This window comes from Cydia strobilella, chromosome 3 (assembly GCF_947568885.1).
Source record: "Cydia strobilella chromosome 3, ilCydStro3.1, whole genome shotgun sequence".
Taxonomy (NCBI): Eukaryota; Metazoa; Arthropoda; class Insecta; order Lepidoptera; family Tortricidae; genus Cydia; species Cydia strobilella.
The window spans coordinates 17,118,004-17,145,755 of record NC_086043.1 but is presented as its reverse complement, the minus strand read 5'-3'; the positions used below and the strand labels follow the sequence as shown (position 1 = coordinate 17,145,755).

The window sequence follows — 27,752 nt, the reverse complement described above, 5'->3', positions numbered from 1 at the left end:
TACGACCCCACGGAATAAGGTTAAATATGACAGAAACTCGTCATGAATCTTTTGTCTATTCATTTGTAGCTGGCGTTCGTTCCTTCGCTACTATCGTCAAGGACGTGTCCGGAGCCACGGATAAATAAGATACGTATCTTCGAATACCCGTTTATCCGTGTACACGGGTCTTAACTACACGTTTCTTAATTAAACGTGCGGAACGGGCCAGAAAACCGTTTACGTATTATTCGGAGACGGGTATTCGAAACGTGTAAACGAAACACGGATTCGACCGCGAGCCCTAGTGGTGACTCGCCGCTGACTAGATGGGCCCCTGAAACTGCCGTCGTGATGACGACCAGGAGCAACACCGGTGTGAGCGGCTCAGGGGTGTCGAGAGGTGTGCGCCGCTTTCTACCCAGAGGCTGTTAGCAGCCACTGTGCCAACTCGCGTCTTATTATTATTTATTATTATAGCAACATATTTACACAGCATTACAGTTTGCACCAAAGCGCTGGCAAATTTATACATGCAAATAGCAAAACAATACATAATCATTGAAATACAATTTAGTCATGCAAATAATATTAATTAAAAATATGTCAAGTGATTTTGCAACTACATATACAATTTCATGTCAAACAATACACCATAGGCAACAAGGTAAATTAGAAAGCTGTCATTCATCCATCATCTCACAGTATTTTAGACATTCACGACACACATTCAGCCATCTGCTGGCAAACACATCGCAGTCAGGAGCTGATGTCAAGAATGCGTTAATCGTCCTGAGTGCTCGGAGAACTGGAGAATTTTTATGATTTTATATGATTTTGACCCATGTTCTTTCACTGATATGCGTTAAAATTGTTAAATAACAAACGAAACCGTCAACGCCATCTATCCGAGAGTAGGCCAAAGGTAGTGGCGCCATCTGATCGAGAATCAAATTATCTTGATTTTCGAGGCACGTTTTTTTCCTTAGACTGTATCCATGTATTACGGAGTTATATCTATCTTTGCTGAAATGCTCCAAAAAGGAATATATTGCTCACTTACACATAACCAAATATGCAAGAGCAATACTCATAACAGCTGGGGACATAGTGAGAACAATTTAGGCTGTTCTTTCTCTTTTATCTTACGCGAGGGGCTCTTACGGGGCACTTGGACTCAGCAGGGCAATTAGTGCAAATACCCCACTTGCTCTCACCAGTCACACCCCAATCTTCAACCAAGTGTATGATGGAACGCAATTATTTTTTACTACCTACCAAAACTTTCTTAGTTTAATATGGTGCATTTTTATTTGAACAATTTCATTTAAATGAGAGTATCGTTTTGGTATTCAAATTAATCTAAAGTATGATTTTTTTCTTTCAAAATTAAATTGAAAATGGCTACTACCATCCACTACATTTATTACATTTTGGTTACGTTGTATACGTTTATTTCTTGATCAAATAAGTAATTTAGTTTGCCATGCATTCAATGTTTGATAGGAATCTGTGACGTAAACTGTTGTCATCGTTTAGCATAGGGCGTAACGGCGTTTCGAGCGCGTTTTAAATAGGAATACGCGTATGATATAATATTTTGTACTGTTTTGACTCAGTTTCATAGATATATCCTCAAAAAAATGACACTATTATACTGCTATGAATACTAAAATCATATCATAACCGTCTTCCGTTGTCTGATTAAAAAAAAAAAGTTGTTTATTAAAAGAAAGAATTTAAGGGGATCCCATGCCCCAATGACCTTCGATTTGAAGCCCTTAGTTTTCTAATGTTTTTTGTAGCTTATCATATTAACAGCAACGGATTTTAGCAATATAGTATCCCATATTTACTTCAAAGTTCATTGTTTTCGAAATATTTGGCATCAAAGTTGAACAATTTTAGGCCAAAAAACTGGTTTTCTGGCCATAACTTTTGTGTTAATTAGTTTAAAATTAAAACCTTAGACAATTTTTTAGAGACGTCTAAGACGAACCCAAATATGTAGATTTCGTATAAGTAAGATCTTTCACAGCAATCGAGAAGTGTTTTTTTAGACAATGTTTAAAACAATCATAAATAAATAAGTATTCATTTTTTTCACAATCCGGTAGACAAAAATGGAGATAAAAGATTGAAGAACCGATAGCCGCTTGTCTTATAATTCTATACGTAGTGCAAAAGTAGGAGATACGATTCAAAACTTGTCAAAAATCGATGAAAACCTCAGGTAGCCCCTTACAGGCTCAGTGGTCCCACACTAGGCTAGGCCTGTATCGTGGTGACCGCGCTCTAAAGATTTACTACATACAAATTTAGGGGTATCCTCTAAAAGTCTAAACTAAACTAAAGTCTCTTATCTTACAATTCTTACATTTGATGAAGTGAAATGAGATACATGCAAAACTAATACTAACATTACTTACTAACAAATTATTATTTCGGATTTGTATTTACAATTTCAAGAGCGTACCAGAAAATCATGATGTGTGTCATGTGTGTGTGAGTATGATGTGTAGTGTGTATAAAATACTTAGTCTTAGTCAACATGCGAATCTATAGGTGCGCACTTATCGCAGGCGGTTGGTAAACCAGTTGCTGGGTGAATGTCTAGTAGAAGGTAGCTGAGCTTTGGGAATAAAACTAGTTTATTTTACTATATTTTGATTAACTCCAGACCCAAAAAGAGGTGTTGACAACAATGTCTGTCTGTCTGTCGGTGGCATCGTAGCTCTCCCAACGGATGGACATCGTAATGCGTTTTACGTGAAAGCGAGTTTCCATGCGGTGGTTCTTAGCTATGTTTAATGGAAATTGATCTAGCAGTTTGAAGAATATCAGCTCTTTTTCAAAATGATGTAAGGAATTTTTGGCATAGAAAGGATATTTTAGGGATATAGCGTAGGGGGTTTTTAATTTCGCCATCGGGCCCTTCTTCTTCTTAGCGCGTTTACATCATTAAACCTTTGAACGACGCCTATCGTGCGCGGCGTCGTGAACCTTATTGGAATGCACTAAAGTTGATATTGCGCGCGTCAGTGGACGTCCTTCGCGGTGAAAGGTTTAACCAAGTGTTTGTGTTTACAGAATGCCCCGCCCCTAGCAGCAGCGAGGCGGTGCTGGGCGGGCGGCAGCCCGTGGTCAAGCTGGAGCCGCTGAAGGCCGAGCCGCTCAAACCCGTCTCCTTCCACATCGGCATGAGCGCCAAACACATCCTCGAAGCTTGCAAGTGAGTCACACTTTACCATAAACTACCCTAGTACCAAGTAGTAGCAAACAATCGCTGAAAGGAACACTTCAGACAAATGAAAAACTGTCAATAATCATCTCGGTGACTATCAAATTTGAAAAAAAAAAATAGCATTACAAACATTAATGTATCGTGACTACTTGAAAAAAAAAAATTCGTATTACATAGTTGCATCCAGAATTACTGCGTTTCATTTTTGAATGGTCGATTCACAAGAGCTGGTACGAATGGAATGAATGAGTGAATGAAAATATCTATGCCTGTATCGCATTAACCAATAAAATGGTGGCTCTGACTGTGTACCGATACACTCACTCATACAATAATAGTTTCGTTAATTTCGCTCTTGCCAGGCCAGTTTTCGTGAATCAACCAGAATGATTTTTTCAAATATGTGTCGATATTTCTTTCAGACTAAATTTAAAACTGTGGAAGGATTATTTAAATCCTTGTATTTTGTGAAATGTGTGTCTCGAGTGTTCTTTTTGGTTTCACTGCATCGAACAACCATGCGAACCAAACAACCAGGGAGCTCTGAGAAAATTTTGATCGAATATTTTAACCGGGTACTACTTTATCGTAACTAGCTATTGGATTAAGACTATAATACAAAAAATACAAAAAAAAATTACAAGAATATTTATTGCCAAAAAACATTGTTAACAAATTTTTCACAGTGACTGACATTAGGCTGAGCCTGTCCTGCCGAGTCCCTTAAAACACCTTAAAAGGATTTACAGAAAGCAAGACGCATGCAATAAGAAAAATTATTAAAAGTATTTTCAAGTATACATAATAATATGGAATTATTGCGTTTTCGTGGTATGAAATTAAACTAAAATTGAATACTTTTTATTACACATTTGTTCTTATGAAAAACAAAGTTCTGCGGTTGTTTGGTCCCCATATATAGGCAATATAGGCATAGTTGCTTGTAAAAGTATTGATTAGAAATTGATCGTACTTTGCGGAGCGTGATATTTGCTAGTTTATATTTGTAAAATATCCTATACTATAATACATGACCTGGTTTTGTCGTATCAAAATGATTTTCAAAGTTTGAAGTTATTGGTAAATGTAGTTATAAAAAAAAAAAGTATCCAAATTTTTTCTGGTGAGTTAGGTTTCCATTCTCCCACTTCCCCTAGTCGGATAACTTCCGTGTAATACGAAAGATTTCGAACAAAATGCTTTTAGAAGTAGTTTTGCAATCCAGTATTTAACCTGCATTTGATTTAGAAGTGAATGAGAAATAATTTCGTTTGGAATAATACAGCTATATCTCAAATCTTATACGTTGATGTATGGTCGTCAAATTTCTCATTCGCTTACTTTAACCTTACCCTTGTGCACAAAATAAAAGATTTGTGCCAAAACAGGATCACAAGCCAGAGACCACAGCGGGCGCGCGAGGCTAGCGAGTAGCGGCGCGCCACTCGGAACGCAAGTACATGGCCGGGGCCGGGCGCCCATTATGTTCTCACGGTAGCTTTGTGCTCGTGACAGCTGCCATCTCGGTACATTTTGGGATTTGACCTTTAATGCAAGACAGCTTGTCAAATACTAATTGGAACTATTCGAAGGTAGAGATGATGAGTCGTCGGGAAAGATAAAGTACAGATGTAGTGTATGATTATTTTCCTTCGTATTTTCACGGAGACGTACGAACGTGTCTTGCCATTTCAGTCAGTCTCGGTACAAAAAATAACGATGTTGACTGAACTAGCACGACAAATACGAACGTTGACGAGAAAATACGATGGAAAACAATTATGCCCTACATCTGTACTGTTTCGTAAAAATAGTGAACGAAAATCGTAAAAGTTTAAATATTTTAAATCAAAGTGGTAATGTTCGATTCCCCAATCTTGTATCAGGAAAATGAGGACTATGTTTGTATAAAAGGCGATTTCGCTCGCGTCCTCCACTTTCGTCTTAAGTCGACGTAACAACTGTATCGAGATGACAGCCGACACGGGTACTAATTGACTGTGGTAATAGGCCGCTCGGTCCCGGCGCAAGTCCCGGAGCCGGTGGAGTAATGCGTATGGTGGTGTGTTTGTTGCAGACATGACGCCAGCGGCCCCTCGGCCTGGTCGGTGCTGGGCCCCGGCCTGGGCCCGCCCGAGCCGCCCTCGGTGCCGCCGCCGCGCCTCAGCGCCGAGCAGCTGGCGCCGCCCGCGCCCTTCGTCTATGTCGAGTCCAAGCGTGACGCCTTCAGCCCGCAGCTGCAGGACTTCTGCCTCAAGCACCCCATTGCCGTCGTGCGCGGCCTCACCGCCGCGCTCAAGCTCGACCTCGGCCTCTTCTCCACCAAGACGCTCGTCGAGGCCTGGCCCGACCACGCCGTCGAGGTGCGCACGCAGCTCATGCAGTCCGCCGACGAGAACTGGGACCCGACCGGCCGCCGCCGCGTGTGGGCGTGCGCCTCGCATCGCTCGCACACCACCGTGCGCAAGTACGCGCAGTACCAGGCCGGCTCCTTCCAGGAGTCCCTGCGCGAGGAGCGCGAGCGCGGCGGTGCGCCCGCGCCTGCGCACGGCGCGCTGTCCGACTCCGACGGCCGCGAGTCCGGCCCGGCCAAGCGCCGCCGCCAGGCGCGTATGCTGCGTTTCGGCACCAACGTCGACCTCTCCGACGAGCGCAAGTGGCGCGCCCAGCTCACCGAGCTGCAGAAGCTGCCCGCGTTCGCGCGCGTCGCCTCCGCCGCCAACATGCTCTCGCACGTCGGCCACGTCATCCTCGGCATGAACACCGTGCAGCTGTACATGAAGGTGCCCGGCTCGCGCACGCCCGGCCACCAGGAGAACAACAACTTCTGCTCGATCAACATCAACATCGGCCCCGGCGACTGCGAGTGGTTCGGCGTGCCCGACGCGTACTGGGGCGGCGTGCGCGAGCTGTGCGAGCGGCACCAGCTGTCGTACCTGCACGGTTCGTGGTGGCCCGACCCGGCCGAGCTGCGCGCGCACGGCGTGCCCGTGTACCGCTTCACGCAGCGGCCCGGCGACCTCGTGTGGGTGAACGCCGGCTGCGTGCACTGGGTCCAGGCCACCGGCTGGTGCAACAACATCGCGTGGAACGTCGGCCCGCTCACCGCGCGCCAGTACGGCCTCGCGCTCGACCGCTACGAGTGGAACAAGGTGCAGAACTTCAAGTCGATCGTGCCGATGGTGCACCTGTCGTGGAACCTGGCGCGAAACATCCGCGTGTCGGACCCGCGCCTGCACAAGGCGATGCGCACGTGCCTGATGCAGACGCTGCGCGCGGCGCTGGGCACGCTGGCCGCGGTGCGCGCGCGCGGCGTGGCCGTGCGCTTCCACGGGCGCGCGCGCGGCGAGGCCTCGCACTACTGCGGCGTGTGCGAGCGCGAGGTGTGGCACGCGCTGCTGGTGCGGGAGCACGAGCGCCGCCACGTGGTGCACTGCCTGGCGTGCGCGCGCAAGGCCGAGCCGCAGCTCACCGGCTTCCTGTGCCTGGAGGAGCACCACCTGGACGAGCTGGTGCAGGTGTACGACGCGTTCACGCTGCACCGGCCGGCGCCGCCGCCGGGCGCGCACCACGCGGCGGCGGCGGCGCTGCCGGCGCCGGCGGCCGTGCCGGCGCTGCCGGCGGTGCCGGACTGAGCCGTCACCGTCCGGCGCCGGGTTCCGTTTAGTTAGGCGGCGCCGGCCCGGCCGGCCGGCGTCGCCGCGCCTTTATTTATTTCGTGTGCGAGTGTATGGTAGTTCGGTCCGGTCCGCTTTCGTCGTTTCGTGGACGTGTTCCGATGCTAGTGTTGAGCGTGTTAGAGACCGTAAGATTCGTCGTTCGCCGGCCCCTCGTAATTTTGATACCAGGTTAGTCGGGTCGTTTTAATTACGATCTGAGACCATTTAAATTTAAAACGCGATGTAAATGTTCACGATCTATTTTTACTACGCCGTGTGAGTATAGAGTTGTTGACGCGACTATTTTTGGTGATATAAATGTAATTTTGTAAAAGATACATTTTACAAGCTCCTCGATCACTTTTGTAATTGTGAGAGATATCGATTATAGTCCCAAGTCAATTTGAGGGTATCGTGAGATAGCGGATTAGGTTAGGGTTCGTACAGTTTGTACTCTGACGTAGCGTAGCGAGGTACTCCTCGGGCTCAGGTGTTCACCGCGATATAAACGTGTTATTTTTGTATAGAGGCATATTTATTTATTTTACTGTGACTTAGTTTGATTTTCTAGTACATCTCTTAGCGAATAGTAGTGTAAGCGATCGCACCGAGTAGGGTCCTGCGTTTTAGCAGGGCCCGTTGAGTAGTGCTGCAATGTCCCAAAGAATGTTATACTCGTGTAGGCAAGAGGATATCGAAATCCTGATACATCGCATTTCTGTTAAGTGCCTGAATCCTGTAATATTGGTAACTGACAATTTTCCTCTTATTGGCATTATTTAATTTGTTTAGAAAATTGACATGACTGTGTTCTTTAATTCAAATTGGACTGTTTAAATTAGTGGTAATGAAATTGATTCCTCGGATTGATGAATAGTCGAATGGATTAATGGAGTAAGCTCAGTGTGGCAGCGAGGCGGGCGCTCGCTGGTTGTTGTTCTCTTGGAGTTTATTCGTGTTGAGTGTCGACGGATTGTTATGGCTGGCTTACGTTTCGAGAAGTTATAAGTGCGAGAATACCTGTGGCGCTAGTGAAAAGGAACAAGCTTCGCGCAGCTCAGATGAAAAAGGGTGTAAGTGACATGGAACTTATGCCCCTTTTCACTGCGCGAGACTTACGCCCCTTTTCACTAGAGCAACAAAACAAGTTTACTACTTGTAGCAAATGTATTTATTAGATCATTCTTTGAGCGTTTCATGATTGAAAAGTATTAGCGTAGACACGGTTTCGTGGTCACTATCAGTTTTCGTGCACCTAATTTTTTTGACCACATTTGTAACGAAGTGTCTCGGCATTACGATGACATTTCCGGCTTTTTGGTAGTCTCTGACTACCTACAAAGAACCAAAAATATCATCAAAATGTATAGAGGCTCTTGTCATAAATGCGTCCAAAGAAATTAGGCGATCGAAACACTCGTGATACTGAGTACTGACCCCTTTGATGACTTGCTGTAGATTTGTTTTTTTTTTTGATCACATGATCAAAACGGAAATAAAAGTACATACTTCTGCCAGATAACCGGAGACGCCTTCAAAATATATGGCAAATTATAAAAATGTCGTTACTGATTCGAAAGAAACGCTGAAAGAATGACCCAACTCGTGCTTTTCACTTCTCAAAACGTAAATGAGTCTTTAAGAGCGCCTCGCCTCGCCCGCGAGTCGGGTGTCGGTGGATGTAGTGCCGATATTTATAATTAATTATAAGAAAACATCACTGCCATGTATGACCTTACTGTTTATACTATAATATTACATTTTTAATAAACAAATAATGTACCTAATTTCTTTGTTTTTCTTCGACGTCGATCTACCTTTCTAGAAATGAGTGAATCTTCGCATTCACTGCCGCGAGCTGCGCGCTAACGCTTGTAGCTGATGTATTTTTTCTGCTTTGTAGTGAAAAGCGGCTACGAGCAGAGGGTCTATACTTCATTTTTTTATTTAGCATTAGAAAAAGGGTAAACAATCTTGACATGACTTTTTATTGAAAAACGCTTTTATAAAAATAATAACTATTCCCATCTTGTGAGGGCGAATCACCGTCTGTCGGAAATAAAATTGCATACCGTTTTATTAGGCAGGCGTCCGGTTTTTTATCCCATAGCTCAGTAGGTACTTAGTCCATCGCTTTCACCCAATAACCTAGTTCATTTTAGATTCCATCAACTCTTAATAGTCCTTACACCCTGGCGGATGCTGCCTCTGCGTGCGTCCCATGACACGGGTAAGGGCAGCATCCGCTCGGTGTACCCCTTACATTTCATTAAAGTGTCAAAAGGACCTCTACGTGTTGGCTTGGGCTCCGCGCACGCCTCCCAAAGGTCCGAAACACCATTGTTCCGTGATGGGAAAAGTAATTATTACTTATAAAACTTAGAGGAACGCAAAAAAAAGTTTAATTATACGTGCTGTAATCCAGTAATTATTCCTTTTTTTTATTTCTTCATAAGTGTTTTTCAAAACAAAAACACGTCAACATTGTTTACATTTTTTCTAATGCTAAAAACATTAGGCCAGGTGCGAGTCGGACTCGCGCACGAAGGGTTCCGTACCAATACCATTACGCAAAAAACGAAAAAATCACGTTTGTTGAATATTTATTTTATTGTTTTTAGTATTTGTTGTTATTGCGGCAACAGAAATACATCATGTGTGAAAATTTCAACTGTCTAGCTATCACGGTTTATGAGATACAGCCTGGTGACAGACGGACGGACAGCGGAGTCTTAGTAATAGGGTCTCTAGGGTTTTTATTTACCCTTTGGGTACGGAATCCTAAAAACGAGGTATAGCGGGTCGCTGGGTTCATGTGATAGACGATTATATAAAATCATATTTCAGAGGACCGCATTTCGTTGTTTACTCGCTGTTGTTCTTACGCAGAAATGAGAAATAAATAAAATTGTTTAACGAATTATTTATTAATATTAAATCACATTCATATATCTTTACATAGACAATTTATATGAAGCCAAATATTTTTCAGAGCTAATCTTTGTGCGTTGATAATAATACAATATATTTAATTTTATTTACTAGATATTCAAAAGGGATATAGTGGTTTATGCAACTGATACATAATGAGAGGCCTTAAAACACAAGTGTGGTTTTATAAGTTTCATAATAGAATCACACTTGTGTTTTAAGGCCTAATTATGTACAGTTGCATACACTACTTTATCTACACACATATCATTAGTACTCTTAAGATGGGTTCAGAAGCCGTAGGGAAATGACCTGCATTGCTACTAGTGCTACCTGTAAAATATGTATCTATAGACTATATCTATTAAAATAATGCAATAAAAAATAAATTTTAACAAATACAAATGACAACAGTAATGGCGGCAATTCGATCCTCCGTCAAGACGAATGTTTTTTTTTTAAGTTATAGACAAACGAATGAAGTCCCTATTCTCATGTTTATATTAAAAAAACATACTGAATTGACGTTTCGTATCGATAACTGTTTTCATATCTATGGATACTAGAATAGAGACCCACTTGAGTTCCGACAGCTGTTCCAAATTTAAACTCATAACCTTACAAAAATCTATAACATTAAAGTACAGATTTTACCTACTACCACAGATAAGAAAGTTCTCATAGTAAAATTGGTTGTAATAATGCTGGTCATTTCTTACGGTTTCTGAACGCATTTTAGAGCAATAACGATATGTGCGTAGATAAAAGGATTTAATGAGAAAAATAATATTTATATAACTAAGAGAAGATTTCGTTTAAAGCATTGCGAATGACACATTTTATCACTTCAAATGGAAACGGTTTTATAATAGACTTAAATAATACAATAGTAGTGTAATGGCAGAGATGCGACTTCTTTGAAATACTTGTATTTAAAATGCAAAATACCTGTTTTGAATAAAACTATTTTGTATTTTATTTTAAAATTGTTTTTGGGACCTATTTTCTATTTTCAAAATACATTTTAGTAGGTAATGTCTAATTTGGGTAGGAGTTACTAATTACGTTAATCTCTTCTGATGTTACAATCCTTGCAACTCTTTCTTTTAACATTTGAACTGTTGAATCTGTTTAGTAACGTCGCACATGACCACAAGCGTGGCGACTTGGCGAGTGGTTAAAAAAGTGGAATCTTGAGTGTTGCGAGGGTTTCAAGACCTTTAAGGCACCAGAGGTGCGCAAACTTTTCTGCCCTGGTGAAACACAAACAAGACGTTTTCATCACACCAACGAGAGGCATTATACTAGCTGTAAAATATGACAAATCAAAATTAATGCTTTTAAAAATTGGCCATCAAAAACCATCATCCATACAATCTACCGGTTAACACGAGGAAACTATAAATTTGCACTCTAAAGGCAGTCCTCTACACACACACACACACACACACACACACACACACGTCATTGACACACTGTTTTCAAAGAATAAAGAATACAAGTCTTTCCAACTCGGAAATTCCGAGTAATACTTTTTAATTCAGACTAGGTAAGTTTTTGACGACCGGTCTGGCCTAGCGAGTAGTGCCCGTGAAGCCGATGGTCCTGGGTTCGAATCCCGGTAAGGGCATTTATTTGTGTGATGATGAGCACAGATATTTGTTCCTGAGTCATGGGTGTTTTCTATGTATTTAAGTATTTATTTATATTATATAATATATATCGTTGTCTGAGTACCCATAACACAAGCCTCCTTGGGCTTACCGTGGGACTTAGTCAATTTGTGTAAGAATGTCCTATAATTTTTATTTTTATTTATTCACTATTCAGAGTACTTTTTATCGCAAAGTATTTGTATTTTGATAATACCTATTTAGTATTTTAAATACAAATTTAAAAGCTATTTTGCATTTGAAATAGTATATCAAGGAAGTATTTGTATTTAAATTAAATACTTTTATAACGTATTTTTCACATCTCTGTGTGATGGTTTATGTACAACTATATTATACGTACGTTAAACAGACGAGTAAGTTTAAAATTGTTAATATCTATAAGTCATGTTGATGAGATAGATGGCGTTGGCGTCGCTTAGAGGGGTCTCGCCTAAAATACAGCTATAATAAATAGCTTGCTCCTTTCTGGACGTGTTAAAATATATGTTGCGTTTTACCTCTAAGTGGCGCCATCAACCGCTAACCATAAGGAATTTGTATAGAGATTAAATCCGGTACAAAGCTTAAAACTACGTTCACATTCAGTTTTAAGTAAGCCTTCATAGCACCTATGTTATACAGGCTGGCTAAAAAATAAGTGCATTCCCGTCGCCAGAGAGGTTTTGGGATTATACTGAGCAACTGTTACTATGGGACCAACAACGAAATCGCGAAAAAAAAATTGTACCCTCTCTTAGTCAATGGCTCCGCCAAAATGTATGAAACAGCCAAATTTCTTTCGCAATTTCGGGGTTAGTCCTATAGTAAAAGTTGCTCAGCAATATCCCAAAACCTCCCTGGCAACGGAATGCACTTATTCTTTAGCCACCGTGTATATTTTCGTTAAAATATAATGTTACTTAATCGTAAAACATCGATCCAACTTATTGCTGCGCGTATGTTTGGTAAAGACGCTCACCTAAATGGCTAACATTAAAAATAACATACAAAAATAGTTATATTTAGTAAAAATAAAACGAGAGAGCGAATGGCGATAGGGAATAACAATCATCGAGCAAAATATGAAGATTTCATTAAACTACAATAGATAAATTTCATAATGACATTTAACATACAAAACGTAATAAAGAATTAAAGATCATTGCAGTCTGGTTTACTAATATTGCCTAAGTGTTTACGTATTCAAAAACAAGTCAACGACTTTCCAAAGCCTAAAGCATACTAAATTCATATCTAGGATAAAGTAATTATTGTACTTATGATATATCCAGTGTCGATTATATTTTATATTCCACAACACCTAGTTATAACAAAGACCTATGTAACTCCTCTGTATAAGATGAATAAATTCTAAGGAAAAACGTGGCTCGGAAATCAAGAAAAATTGATTCTCGCATAGATGGCGCTACCGCCTTTTCTCAGCATATCAGTGAAAGAACATGGGTCAACATCATATAAAAAAAATTCATTTATATTTATATGGATAAATGATAAATCATAATAATAAATGATAATGAATGATATATATATATATATATATATATACACACATTTTCATTTTTAGTTTTAAAGTGTGTCGACAGATGGCAGTGAATTTACTGGGGTTACAAAATTTACTATGACAGTACCGCTCTAGTATAAGTTACTCTATGGTAATATCCTATATAATTTTGTCTGACTAATTAAATTAAACACATCTTTGGAAACAATAACGGATCAGTTGGAAACTAATTTCAACGTCCGAACTGCAAAAAAATATCGCACAAAAATACTCATTTGTACCGAAAACAAAGGGTGAACTTAAACTTTTGATATGTAATAGGTTTACCTTCTTTTTTTTAGTGGCATTTATATTCGAATAAAACAATCCGTCGACATTCAATTTACTGTACTAAATAGTTTTGGAAGTAGCAGCTAAAATATATGGATAAATAAAATAATTCATGTTGCGAAACTTCGGCATGAGGTGTCAGGGTGTCACTAGCGACATCTAGTATGTTTCACTGAACAACTTTACATTATTTTCGTGCAACACTAATGTTGCCAAAGGATGGTATTCCATCTGTCCAATATCTTGGTCCAATGTGTATTTGTGTCTCACATTTTGAAAGTGAAATACCATCCTAAGGGATAGGATAATAAATTATGCATTATGAAATGAAAAAAAAAAGCAGAAATGACAATTACTGTAGTCATCAGCATCAGTCCTTGGTAAAACAACGTTCGACAGTAACTAAACATGATGTGGATTATCATTATCACACTTTGAAATATCTGTAGTATTCATCCTTTACTTTTGAATGAAATACTTAATATGTGCAACAAATGGCGTCAATAATGTGTTCGCAAATCTATTTTTATTCATATAACTAATGACATACATATAGGTTTTTTTTATAGGTCCGAGTAACAACTATTATAATTTTTGTTTTAAACACTTATTTGGAATAAAAACAGTGCAAATTCCACGCACTGGCATTAGTAAATTAGTATCTAAATAAAGTGTGACAATTTAAATTAACGTTAAAATGCATATCATACATTTACAGATCATTTTAGAAACGATTCTCAGTCTATTATTTTTCGTGTAAAACATGTCCGTAATAACTAAGACTGCTTTTAAATTGCGACATTAATCCTGATACCATAGATAAATACAAGTAAAGAAAGAGTGGTAACTTCATACCACAGAATAAGTAATAGTATTATGATACAGAACGGCCACGCACCGCCCCGCCCCGACCCCGACTCAAATTACCTCGCCCCGCGAAAGAAATCTGGCGGACTTTTGGCGTACTCTCAGTACTATTTTTAAGCAACTTAATCACACTATGACGCACGACGCGTGTACAGACGTGCCGTTCACACATAGAAACGCAAGTGATTTTTGATGTATACCGTGTCCGCCCATACATCAGTTTTCGCGCTTTATTTCGTAGTCGACATCTGAGCAGTACTGAGAGTTCCGCTACTTGACGCTAGATGTCGACTACGAAATAAAGCGCGTTTTGGTAAGAAAACTGATGTATGGAGTTACCACTCTTTCTTTACTTATATTTCTCTATGTATACTAGTAGTACATGTAAATAATGTACCTCTCACGCAAAATAGCCGCTAGTCCTAGTTGCGGAAACATGCTCATATTACAATATATTGTAATGTATTCGTAAAATATATGCTTTATGTGGGACGATTCGTTAAATATCAAAGAGTTCGTTATATATAAACGACGTTAACAGCTAGCAGGTGGAAATAGATGTTAGGCGCTTTTGTTGTAAGAAAACATTTGTACCTACCTAATTTTACTATAGACAAATAAATAATCGTCTTTAATCTCCATACAGTCATGTGGTTTATTTAGGTTGTAGATGGCGCTACCAGTATGGAGATCGACAGCATTCATTATTTACTTGACTTGGGTTTTTACTTAGTCGCACGACATACATAAATTAAAAATGTATACAAAGCTACAGTCTTCACCTTGCGCATAACTATAACTCTAAGGCCTACTTGCCCCATCCATCTAACCCGGGGTTAAGCGGTTAAACCGTTAACCTAGTGTCAAATTGGTAACCATGGTAACTCCAGGATTAACCGGTTAACCCCGGGTTAGTGGAATGGTGCAAGTGGGCATGAGATGCGTGAAGTATGGCGGCATACGTTTTTTGGTAACCGAATTGTCAAACGTTATCACATGATAACTACATAATGTATTGAGCCGTACGGCGTCATCTACATCTGTTATCAATTAAAACTGCACTACTTTACGCGTCTCAATATATATATAAGTATATTCTGTTATTACACTTATTACGCCTTACGTAAGCATCAAGGTGATTTCAACTCGACTGCAGACTTTTCATTCTCAATATTCACACGGTTACATTCTGTAGTTTCCCCTCGTTGGCCGTTGGGTGGTAGGTACAGGTCGTTGCACTAAGCTGGCACGAATGGAATGAACGATATTTTCATTGTACGAGTGACACATGTATCGGTATACACGATCGGTTATAACCGTAACCGATTATCGGTTTATTTTTGGGCATAACTGTAACCGAAACCGGTTATGAAGTTTGGCCGGTTATTGCATTCCCTATGTCGTACACACTGATCATTCACTCATTCGTTCCATTCGTGGGAGCTCTTGTGAATAGAGGTGTAAATTCACACGTTGACCTGGTGGTCGGACTGGTCGGGGCGTGCAGGTGTGCGGCGGCCTCAGGAGTCGGCGCGGACGACCGGCTTGCGCAGCAGCAGCGCCGAGTCGGCCGACACGATGGGCAGCTCGTTGGCGCAGTGGTACTTGATCAGGTGCGGCACGCTCTCGAACACGCGGTCTTTTGTTCGCACCTGGAATTGTATTGTGATTTTATAGTATACTGTGCAACATGGGGCTTAAGTTAAATATTGCAAACGAGAGTATAGTTAAGTCGCGACGGCTTGCCAGAGCGATTTATAGACTCGAGTTTGCAATATTATTACGCCCCGACTTACACACAATGTTTTTCATCACACTTGCGATCCAAAAATGAAGTATAAAGACAAAAAACTGTTAATTATAATACTAGAAACTTCATAACTCTCTAGGGAAAACGCTTTTTCTATAGTTCCCGCTAAGCCTGCGTGGAATTCCACATTTACTGAGCGAGTGTGATGAAAATTATATTGGTTAAGCCCGGTAAGTCTGGAGAATTCTGTATCACTTGCTTTTGATTGTAAGAGAAATAAGCGATGCGAATATTTGAACAAAAACAAATTGAGTTTTCAGAGCAATTTTCTCGTTAGTGATAACCACTAGCGCCATCTAGTACGAAAAGAAGGAACTCCGACTCGTGCCACTATTAATAATAAATAAAATTATAATCTTGTTTATTTTAGGCATATAAGAATGCTTATGAATGTAACGAAATTAATGTTTGATTAGAAAAAAAAATCCGCCCCGAAATCCAGCGAATAAAACTCATTGGGAAATAAATATCACTATGATGACTACCACTAGCGACATCTAGCGCCGGGCGTCGGTAAGCACGAACTTCCCCGCGCTGTCCGCCGACTCCCGCCCAGGAGCTCTCATACAGTATAGTAGGGGCAGGAGTATGACTCACCACGCCGTTGGGGTCGACGAGCAGCAGATGCTTGTGCGCGCCGCGCCGGGCGCCGGTGAGCACGAACTGCCCCGCGCTGCCCGCCGACTCCCGCACTAGGAACTCGCCGTCCGCCGTCACCAGCTGTACAAAAATCACCATTATTCATCACTCCTTGCTAATTAAGAAAAAATACAGGGCTAAACGGTTTTTTAAAGACTATTTTATTTGATTAGTGTGAACAAAGATAGATATAACTCTATTACGGAGTTATATCTATCTTTGGTGCCTACAAATAATGTAATCACCAATAGGTGTCGCTAGTAGTCACACGCATCCTAATCAAACCAAACTACATTGTAAATGGCATGGCCTAACATGGTGAATATGTTTTAGGCAGTATATTATGAATAAGAGTATATTTATTACATCAGAAATTTGATGAAGATTGTGAAATTCAAAACTTACATCCAGTTTATACATTCTGTTTTCGAGCAGCCGTTTCCAGTGTAATATTATTACGATAGATGTCGCTAGGCGCCACCCAAAGACGCATATCGTTACCCTAGTTCACAATCGTACTAATTACGGAGAAAAAATTCGTCAGGTGACAACCAAAACTCCCTAATTACTACCACAAGTTAATAGCCATAGTGAACCATATTAATATCAAAATAAGGTTGATTTTTGTTTAATTATTTTTTAGTATTTAATGACTTTTGATTGTCACCTGACGATTTGTTGTAATTAAGTACCATAGTGCACAGACATGAAGTTCATATTACAACCAAATTTTCGGCGTAATTAGTAAGTGTAAACTAGGGTATCAATATGAAGGATATGGTGGAAATATTTACTAATTACTACCTCCGAAAAGTAAAGTCTCAATACTTTATTTTTATAATAACCGGTTAGCATCCCGAAGTCGTAAGTCATACGGAGTGTATACTATTTTTCCTGTATTTTAAAATGTTAGGCTCTAAAGTTAGTTAGGGTAACTGTAGGTACCTTTTCAGCAGTGCTCCGTGCGATGGGCCCGTGGAACCAGGGCTCGCGCGCCAGCAGCGCGGCCTGCGCGGCGGCCGGGAGGGGCTCGGGCTCCGCGCAGGCCGCGCCGGGGGGCGCCGGCGCGGAGGTGGGCGCCGGGGAGGGCGCCGCGGTGAACGGTTCTAAAACGCAGTTTTCAACATTTATTGTTTGGTTACATTATAATTCACAATTTCGACCGAAGTAAGAATAGTGAGGCTATCGTTTTTAAGATTCCGTACCCAGGGTAAAAACGGGACCTAAGACTCCGCTGTCCGTCTGTCACCGGGCTGTATCTCATGAACCGTGATAGCTAGACAGTTGAAATTTCACAGATGATGTATTTCTGATGCCGCTATAGCAACAAATACAAAAACCAAAATAAAACAAATATTTAAATGGGGCTCCCAATCTCCCATACAACAAACCTGATTTTTTTGCCGTTTTTTGCGTAATGGTACGGAACTCTTCGTGCGCGTCCGACTCGCCCTTGGCCGGTTTTTAAAATGTTCGCGGAAGATCCAGTGGTAGTGCGTTAGACTTTAATCATAGGAGTTCGACATTTATAGTCGCACTTCCACACTGGTTTGCATGTATGGAATGTACACCCAGCTGCACAGTAATGGTACTTACGCATGTCAAAAATATCGGTGTGATGGTTGGGCAGCAGCGCCGTCGGCGGCGTGCGCGGCGGCGGCGTCTGGTTCACGTAGTGCCGGACGCTCTCTTCACACCTGTAAGAACGTGCAAATTTGAAATAGGTTTAAAGATCGCTAATTCTCACCACAGGTCACTTTGGACATAATGTTCAAAGGGATATGTTGTTATCAGGGATGTTGCGGATGCCGATTTTTTGACATCCGCGGACGTGGATGCGGATTTTTAAATTATTTGCAGTCTATTGTATAACTTTTTCGCTTTGTACTAGTTAAATTATTATACAAAATTACAAGACTTGGTTGGGTGCATGGGTTGGTTGGTTGGTTACTCTTGTAGTTATCTATTCTCTTTTTTTTTCTCTTTTTTTTATTATTAATAAACGCGACGCGCGCGCGTCGCTAGAAAGTTCTGTTTTTAAACCTCCTTGTCATTTCTTTATTTATGTTACGGAGATCCAACAGCTTTCAATACAACAGTCCTGTGACTTACAAAATTGAGTGGCAGAAATAGGGTATTTGACTGTATTTAAAATAAATTATTTTACACCATGCATGAAATAAAGCACCAGAAGATTAATGGAGAAATGTAGACAGCAGTTATTTTTAGACACGATTTCTATTTTAAAACCCGTATAAAACTATAAAGAGTAGGTAATTTGATAGTGACGTCACATGCTAGTGTTTCATATAAATTCCATTCCATTGTAGCAAAATCGTTTTGACAGTTCGAAAAAAGAAACTGATTTGACTAGTAGTCGGTTCGAGCCCTATCTTGATGGTTAGCCTCGTGATTAATTACTTTGTTTTTTGCTCATTAATATTGTTTAAAGTGTAATATCGATAGCTTATTATACAGTAACCTAATGTGGTAGTGTGCAGTGAATGGAGAATTAATCTTGAAGCGCGTTTAACCACCATTTTGTAGTCAACGGCCGGTAGTCCACGTGCTTCTTGTAAAGTCTAGCTATCGATTTACAAGAGCTAACAAATCACCATACACTGTCTTGTACAACTGTACAATTTTTGTCGTATTTAAAGCTCTTAATACCTTGATACTGGCGAAATAGTCCCACTGGACTTGAAGCCATAATTTTAAAAGAAGAATAGTAGTCAAATATCCTATTGTAAATCTGGTGGACATATCTACCATGTTTACTGAGACGGTTCATTAGTATTTATGGTTGACTACAGAACGTTGTGCAATTTGTTTTATCTGCTGTGAGCCGTCTGAAGTCTATTAGTCGCAAACTAAGCGATCGTCTAGGGCACTCTAGGGAACCGCCGCGCAAGTATCATACAAACCGTCTAACACCTCGGCCACGAAACGAATGCTGCGAGCGTGCACGCTCGACGCTGACCTAACGGTTAAGCGTCAGTATCGAGCGTGCGTTTCGTGACCGAAACTAACTTACGTGGAAAGGCTATAGTAATATTTTATTATCTTACGAGGATATTGGCGGAATGGGTTGCAGCGGCGGCGGCGGCGGGTGGCGGTGGGACGGCGGCTCCGGCGGCATCTTGTCCGGCATGTCGTTGTAGTACTCGCGGTCCTCTAGCGGCCGGGAGCCGTTTAGGTTTAGGCTGTAGACAGGAGTAAGGGTACAGTCGATAACAAGGTCAAAGTAGTGACCCCATCTACAAAGCAGGGGGTCCCGGGTTCGAATCCTGGTAAGGGCATTTATTTGTGTGTTCATCACAAATGTTTGTCCCTGAGATATGGCTGTTTTCTATATCTATCTATTATACAGTGTGGAAGAAATGTATGGGCCCTGGAGGCAAAGTGCCTTAAAACCTCAAGTTAGCTCATTTTACTTAAAGGAAACATTCTTTTATTTTTAAAAGGAAACATAACTGCATTCAATTTTTTTTTAATAGCTTGTCTCGCCCGGGAATCGAACCGACAAAAAATTTACATTCGCTATTTTATTCTACTAGTCGATACAGTTAATGTTAATGATAACATTTCTACAAAAAACATTAGGTCTTACACACGTCTGTCGTACAAAATATCCGTAGAATCAATTATTTAGTACATCAGAATATTTTTAGACAAGCGAAATTGAAAAAAAATCAAAATGAAAAAATCTTTGAAAGCAGTTTTGTTTATTTTTAAAAATAAAAGAATGTTTCCTTTAAGTAAAATGAGCTAACATAAGATTTTAAGGCACTTTCCCTCCAGGGCCCATTAATTTTTTCCACCCTGTATATTTCGTCGTCTAATAGCCGCAAAACAAGACTTAATTAGCTTACTGTGGAACTAGGTCGATTTGTGGAAGATTGACAATCAATCAAGACATTTATTTGAACGTAATAACACAGATATATTGTTCCTGAGTCATGGGTGTTTTTTATGTACATATAAGTATGTATTTATCTATATACGTATGTATATCATCGCCTAGTAGCCATAGTAGCTTTGCTTAGTTTGAGGCTAGGTCCATCTGTGAGATTGACCCCAAATATTTATTTACTTAATAGGTCTTATAATTGTAGTAGTGTATCACCATGTCTTGCTATTAGGCATACAAAATATTATAGTCAAGATGGAGATATAAAACAATCTAACAACAATAAAATTCCACATAATAAATACCCGTAATAAAATAATAATGCCCCATAACATTCTTTATTTATTTATTTATATATTATAGTTAACAACCCAGTAGTCCAGTGACCAATATATATTAGAACAATGAAACAGTTTTGTTTTCCTGGTGGCACTATAGTTTTTTATCTAAACTAGTATTATACAATTTTATGTATATTGTAGGAGTACATATGAATAGATTTCCTGAAGGAGCATAGGGAAATATCCTCTGTGTTTATATAATGATAGAGACATCCATAGTAGAATAAGACAACATAGTTCTAGGAAAAGTTATTAGATGACATCATTTCATTGCCTATAAGAACAATTATATGTTAACAACATAGTCATCCATTGACTGTTATATTTATCAAACATTAACTTTAGCAACCCATACTTCTCTTTTGATAAACTCAAACTCAAAAAATATTTATTTCAAGTAGGCTTAAAAATAAGCACTTTTGATAGCTTGTCTAGCTAATTGTCTAGCAATATCATTTGTTTTCAATAGCTTCAAACTAGCTTAACCTCATGTGTTCATGTTACACAACTTCACATGCCTTGTTTCATTTTGGACCGTAGCTTTAAATATGATCAAAAAAAAACATTGACGTCGCGCGGCTTAGGCGCCATTCATTTTTTTACGTAAGACGATTTTTGTCAGTTTTTAACCCCCTCCCACCCCTATGTAAGAAAAAATAAGAATAGGCCTTCCCCCTCCCCCCTATATTATGTCAGCTGCTATAGAAAAAAAAATGAATTTGAAGAAAAAAAACCGGCCAAGCGCGAGTCGGACTCGCCCACCGAGGGTTCCGTACTTTTTAGTATTTGTTGTTATAGCGGCAACAGAAATACATCATCTGTGAAAATTTCAAATGTCTAGCTATCACGGTGGATGAGATACAGCCTTGTGACAGACATACGGTCAGACAGACAGAGGAGTCTTAGTAATAGGGTTCCGTTTTTACCCTTTGGATACGGAACCCTTAAAAATGAATTGAAATAAAAAAAAACACATCTTTGAGATCTTACGTAAGAACTATGAAAACCCCTTGTAAGAAAAAATAAGACATTTTCTAACCCCCCCCCCCAATAATCTTACGTAATAAATGAATGGCGCCTTACGAGGGGTCATAAATGTCGATTTGAAGACCAAGGATACATATTGTTGTTAGTTAAGAAGGCGTCAGTTAAATCAAGTTTCAATTAGAAATCAACCTCATTAACCACTAACAATAAGGTACCTTAATAATGTCTGTTAAATACGATGTCTTGCCCATATATTTCATATTTGTATATTCATAATAATTCATATTACATGTCGTTTTCATAATTATTAAAACTCATAAAACATACTGCTACTATGTATATTACCAAATCAGCTTTCTCAAGTCAATGCAATGCAAGACTTTTAGAAAGTTATTGAAAACTGCACCTTATAACTGTACATTATAATCCAATCTGCATTGACAAAATACTGTGTGAATGCAATAAAAATATGAAAATGCAAGAGCCATTGAATACAGTATAACAGCAACAAGGTATGAGTCATCTTAATTTATTAGCAGTACACAGCAGACCAGTTAATTGATAGCTTTATCTGTGCAGTGAATCAGCTTAGCAAACATTGTGTAAGTTTGATGTATTGATTTGGCAACAATTTTAGAAGGGGTACAGTTACCTTTATCATATTTGTGGAATTTGTAATTATCTCATTTAAGGTTTTTTTTTGTTTAACTTTGACAGGAAAGGTTTCATTTGCTTGCTATGAATTAAAAAGCCAAAAACAACCTCCTAGCTGGGTCCACACAGAGCGAGAGATTTCCTCGCGCACAAAACGGCCAGAGGCACGTCTACACTGGCCGTTTGGTGCGCGAGGAAATTGCCTCGTGCGTATGCTCGCCCTGTGTGGACCTGGGTCCTCACATATGAAAAACGAAAAGTTCAACATAGGCAAATCTACCTAGCTTAAGCTAGAAATAATAACATTAAGCAGAAAATCAATGGCTACCAGGTTTACGCAGCATACTACGTAGGCGAACAACACGCGAACGCGAAGCAAAGCGATGCGGCGCGGGGTGAATCAATCCTTTAATACCTATAGAAGTGTCCTACGTGGGCGATCTTGTTGCGAACGCGAACGCCTGGGGCCCGCCGTACTGCTTCGCTTTGAGTTGTTCGCTTACGTAAGACTCTGCGTTTTAGTTAAAAGAAAAGAATAGACAAGGGTTTTACTTACGAAGAAGGTTTTGTTAAAAATTCCTTGAAGCGGAGTTCAAAAGCTTGTCCAATGGTAGCAATGACATCCTGGGCTAGTCTCCCACCACATTCTAACACATAGCATGCTCTCCATTCTGAAGGTGGTGCTGATTTGGCTACATATGCTACAAAGTCTAAAGAGTCTGCGTCACCACCAGACGCAAATGACACTCTTGGCATCTCATGTCTGGCTACTGTCTCGTGGCCTTCAAGTGCTGCTAGACTTATGGCTTTGGATGAGATGGTGAGGGCCACATTGGCTCCGGAATGAGCCATGCGGGGCTTTGCCGCTAAAGCTCGTGCTGCAGCTTGGCCAACTCGGCGCTTTTTGTCTGCTGATCTTAAGCCTGCTGCTGCACAAACTCGGGCTATGCATTCTCTGTGAATGTAATGTAAGGGTTTGTTTTTATCAATAAATTTTATTCCTTTTACGAAAAAAAAAACCAGCCAAGTGCGAGTCAGACTCGCGCACTAAGGGTTCCATACCATTACGCAAAAAAATCATGTTTGTTGTATGGGAGGCCCACTTAAATATTTATTTGATTCTGTTTTTAGTATTAGTTGTTATAGCGGCAACAGAAATACATCATCTGTGAAAACTTCAACTCTAGCTATCACGGTTCATGAGATACAACCTGGTGACAGACAGATGGACCGTGGAGTCTTATTAATAGGGTCCCGTTTTTATCCTTTGGGGACGAAACCCTAAAAACATATCACACTGCTTATTTTATTAGGACACAATTCAACAATTTACCTGTTACTGATTTTAAAGCCATGTTGAATAAAGTATGTTTTTAAAATGAACATCTAAACAGCCAAAACTTGAGTTACTTACTTTGCTACTTGAGATCTGGTCTCAAAATCCAGCTTTTTCATAGAAGTCAGCACCTCCATGCACCCAATGTACTGCAAAATACATACAAGCCTATAAATTTAGAATGTGCATAACTTAAGGCATATTTGCGTCACAGGGGACTTCCTGTTGTGATCGCAATGTTTGAGGTTCGCTAGGAATGTCGCAGTTTCTTACCCTGACCGCATATGTTATGCCGTCGCTCGCTAGCACGGAGTCCGGGTGGATCCAACCACGGACCGGCTTGGCCACAAACGCACCGTTTTCCGCCATCTCCAACACAATTTCAAAACACTCACACCAGCCACAACAAACTCTTCACACTTCGCCTACTCTAAGTTATTTTAAATACGCTTTCATTATTATTCAAACCATTAATTCATAGACGGCGCTGCACTTGTCGCTGGCGAAACAGCTCACGCATAACAATTTAAATTCAATACTTTATTAGGAATTTGCTATGATCAATTTAAAGCGTGTACATTGTACAATGTAACAATCGTGTTTAAAAAATAAATTCCACACAATCACAAAAGTTACAACTTTTTTGACAGATTTCATATCATAACCAGCCACACATAAGCAAAATAAATCATTAAAAAGGAGGGAAGACCGACGTATCCAACAGTTCTAAAACGCGTACATTGAATTGATTGAATCATTTAAGCGCGTTATGTTGGCTGAATGTTTTATAGCGGCAATTCATTTTCGTTTCTCTAGTGTGGTTGTGTCACTTTCGATTGCCATATTAAAGAATGAGATGACAATATACTATGGAGTAAAATCTGTAAAATCTAAAATGTGATTGAAATCGTTTCAAACAGGTTACTTTGCATCAAAAAATCTAAAAGGTCAGGCTGTTTTTTTTGTCAACTTAGTGATTGTAGTTAGTCAGCAAATCAAAGATGACACTGTTCCGTACAGGTAATGTAAATCCTAAATCACGCTATCAAGAGTCTTCTTGAAAGACAGGTTGTTGTTGGTCGATCATACCATTTTATCGTATTTTTATGAATATTTATTTTTAGTTTTAAAGTGTGTCGACAGATGGCAGTGAATTTACTGGGGTTACAAAATTTACTATGACAGTACCGCTCTAGTATAAGTTACTTTATGCTTGATCATACCAAACCATACTCATAGTTTTTGTTTGGTAGCCAAATTGCACGTTAGATGGCGCTACTCGGTGAATTAAAAATCCTGATTTAAAGGGCCCTCCACACTCGTGCGCGAATCACGGCGCAAAACCGCGAACGCGAATGTGGAGTCGATTTCGCTGAATAGCGAACTAGGTTCCACACTCGCGTTCGCGGCTTCACGCCGTGATTCGCGCGTGAGTGTGGAGGGCCCTTAAGATTATTCTTGGGATACCTAATGACTCCAGTTAGGCCTAAGTAGGCCTGGTACAGCAGGGGCGCGACAGTATCTCGCCCGCGAGATAGACTACGCGTCTTTTTCTAAATGTATTAATTAAAGAGGGACGGGTACGGGTACTCTACTCTATCTGGCGGGCGAGAGACTGTCGCGCAACTGTCGCGCCAATCATGTGCTAGACCGGAAATAACAATACGCGTATTGGTCTAGTTTAAAATACAAAAGATAAAAGATAGATCTTTGATATACGATAAGATTTTTCTTGAATAAATTAATTAAAGGGGACGAAGTCACGTGACCACTTCTCCATAAAAACGTAATACCCGTTTTTTAGGGTTCCGTACCCAAAGGGTAAAAACGGGACCCTATTATTACTAAGACTCCGCTGTCTGTCTGTCCGTCTGTCACCAGGCTGTATCTCACGAACCGTGATAGCTAGACAGTTGAAATTTTCACAGATGATGTATTTCTGTTGCCGCTATAACAACAAATACTAAAACCAGAATAAAATAAATATTTGAGTGGGGCTCCCATACAACAAACGTGACTTTTTGCCGTTGTTTTGCGTAATGGTACGGAACCCTTCGTGCGCGAGTCCGACTCGCACTTGGCCGGTTTTTCTTCCTGGATGATTAACATTATGTAAAATTTAATATTTTTAGTTATGGATCTTTTAACAATTTGTAGTGTTAATATGCAATAAATTGTATAAAAATATTTTCCATAATGTCAATATCCAGGGGAAAAAACAGGGATTACGTTTGTATGGAGATGCGGTCGTCTACTGGCTATCGTCTTGACACCACTAGATTTTTCCAGTTTTTGACAGAGATGGGTACCTAATCTTGATTAGGCGGATGTATTGAATCACCAAATGCAAAAAAAACACCGCGTTCTGTGTCACGTACCAACTCCGCTAATCGACTCTTCGACTCCTTTGAATTCTTTATAACAAGTTATACATTGTCAAAAAAAAAAGCCAAGTGGTCTGGTCTGGTCTGTCATGAAAGGCACTTATCTTATATGAATGCGTTACAAATAAATTTTATCGTAATCCCAAAAGCCACTCGGAAGTGGAGTAGAAGGCGGAGTTTTCAGAATCGTTGAGTAATTTATTGCTGTTAGCTAAGTAAAAAAAGTTGCTGGAAATCGGGCAAGGCTTCGGATAGCGATAATTTAACGATCATTTTGTTCTTTCCCAATACCTACTTTGGGATTCGAAGGGTTGAGATATAAATCATTGCGTTTAAAATACGCCAGCCCTGGGGTCTAGAATTCGATTCGTGGAATCGTAAAGGTAAGAAGCATTTAAAGTTTGTCAAAGGACCCAAAAGAAAAGGATGAGTATAGTTTTTTTTGTTCTGATTTACTGACAATTTGGTTTGACCTGCTATATATAAATAAATATAAGAGAACAAGGCCTGCTCTACGCTAGGCGATATATAAAATTTAGTTTGTTGTTTGCGATTGTGAAAAAGTGGTGTGTATTTTTGACAGTCGCTCGTCCCTCGTACGAGTAGGGCTAGATTGGCACCATGACACGGGGTAGCTTCATTCAGTCACTCTTTCAGCATATCAGAACATCGTATTGATTACAGTTTTGTGTGTATAGATAGCCGTTGGTGAGAGTCAGGTGTCCACGAAGTTAGCCGCCAATGCAGCCGTCGCAAGCGACATGAGAGGAAGTAATGTGTTGTTGCACTCTCAATTTAAATATTCGGACCATATTCCCAGATGTTTCGTGCTGAAGTAGAATGTAAAATATATGGAACTATTGCTTAATGGTAAGTAACTCCGATCACGAGGATAGTAATGTATAGATTTTGTAGGTAAATAACATGATTAATTAAATTAAATTAAATAATCATTTATTTTCAGGCATGGCCCATAGAGGTGTTAGTAACAAAAAACTTAAATACGAATGTTAAAAAGTACAATTAATTTTTCACCTCAGCAGCTCTAACAAGCCTACTTTAGTCACTCCCTGGAGTGAGGAAAGTGCGACTTTCCTCACTCCAGGGAGTGAAACAATGTAGCTTTTTAATTTAGTGAAGGCTATGAACTTCATACTTTTTTTTTATTTTATGGTACGGTACGGTACGGTACGGTACGGTCCGGTCCGGTCCGGTCCGGTCCGGTCCGGTCCGATCTCGTATCGTATCGTATCTTATCGTATCGTACATATTATAATACTTTATTTCTGTTTATTCTGTGTAATTCGAAATACATTTTAACCTTTAATATGTTCTCACTACTGAGGTGAAAAATTATGTGTGCAACACGAGAGCAAAGTTATTTTACATCTCGTGTTTTTGAGTCCCTCGCTACGCTCAAGATTCTACCTTAGAATCACTCGCTTCGCTCGTGATTCAATTATAGGATCTTTCGCTTTCTCGGGACTCAAAATAAACACTCGCA

At 40.1% G+C, this 27,752-nt stretch overlaps 2 protein-coding genes across 2 annotated transcripts in view; one reads left to right on the top strand and one right to left on the bottom strand.

Annotated features, from left to right (window-relative positions):
• The window catches only part of LOC134755978 (lysine-specific demethylase 6A), a 49,376-nt gene extending 40,707 nt beyond the window's left edge, over positions 1 to 8,669 (top strand). Inside the window, exons 11-12 of the mRNA XM_063692706.1 lie at positions 3,070 to 3,211; positions 5,301 to 8,669. Coding sequence (XP_063548776.1) covers positions 3,070 to 3,211; positions 5,301 to 6,858 — 1,700 coding nt within the window. The 3' untranslated portion in view covers positions 6,859 to 8,669. The remainder of the gene's footprint in view (positions 1 to 3,069; positions 3,212 to 5,300) is intronic.
• Positions 8,670 to 15,092: 6,423 nt separating this feature from the next.
• On the bottom strand, positions 15,093 to 24,450 carry LOC134756003 (SHC-transforming protein 2). Its single transcript, XM_063692768.1, has 8 exons — positions 24,138 to 24,450; positions 23,943 to 24,013; positions 23,085 to 23,483; positions 19,705 to 19,839; positions 18,233 to 18,333; positions 17,582 to 17,742; positions 16,595 to 16,717; positions 15,093 to 15,839 (listed from the first exon to the last, which is right to left on the bottom strand). Exons 1-8 carry the CDS (start codon positions 24,231 to 24,233, stop codon positions 15,708 to 15,710), a joined length of 1,218 nt encoding a protein of 405 aa, XP_063548838.1. The 5' UTR covers positions 24,234 to 24,450; the 3' UTR covers positions 15,093 to 15,707.
• Between the last annotated feature and the right edge of the window lie 3,302 nt (positions 24,451 to 27,752).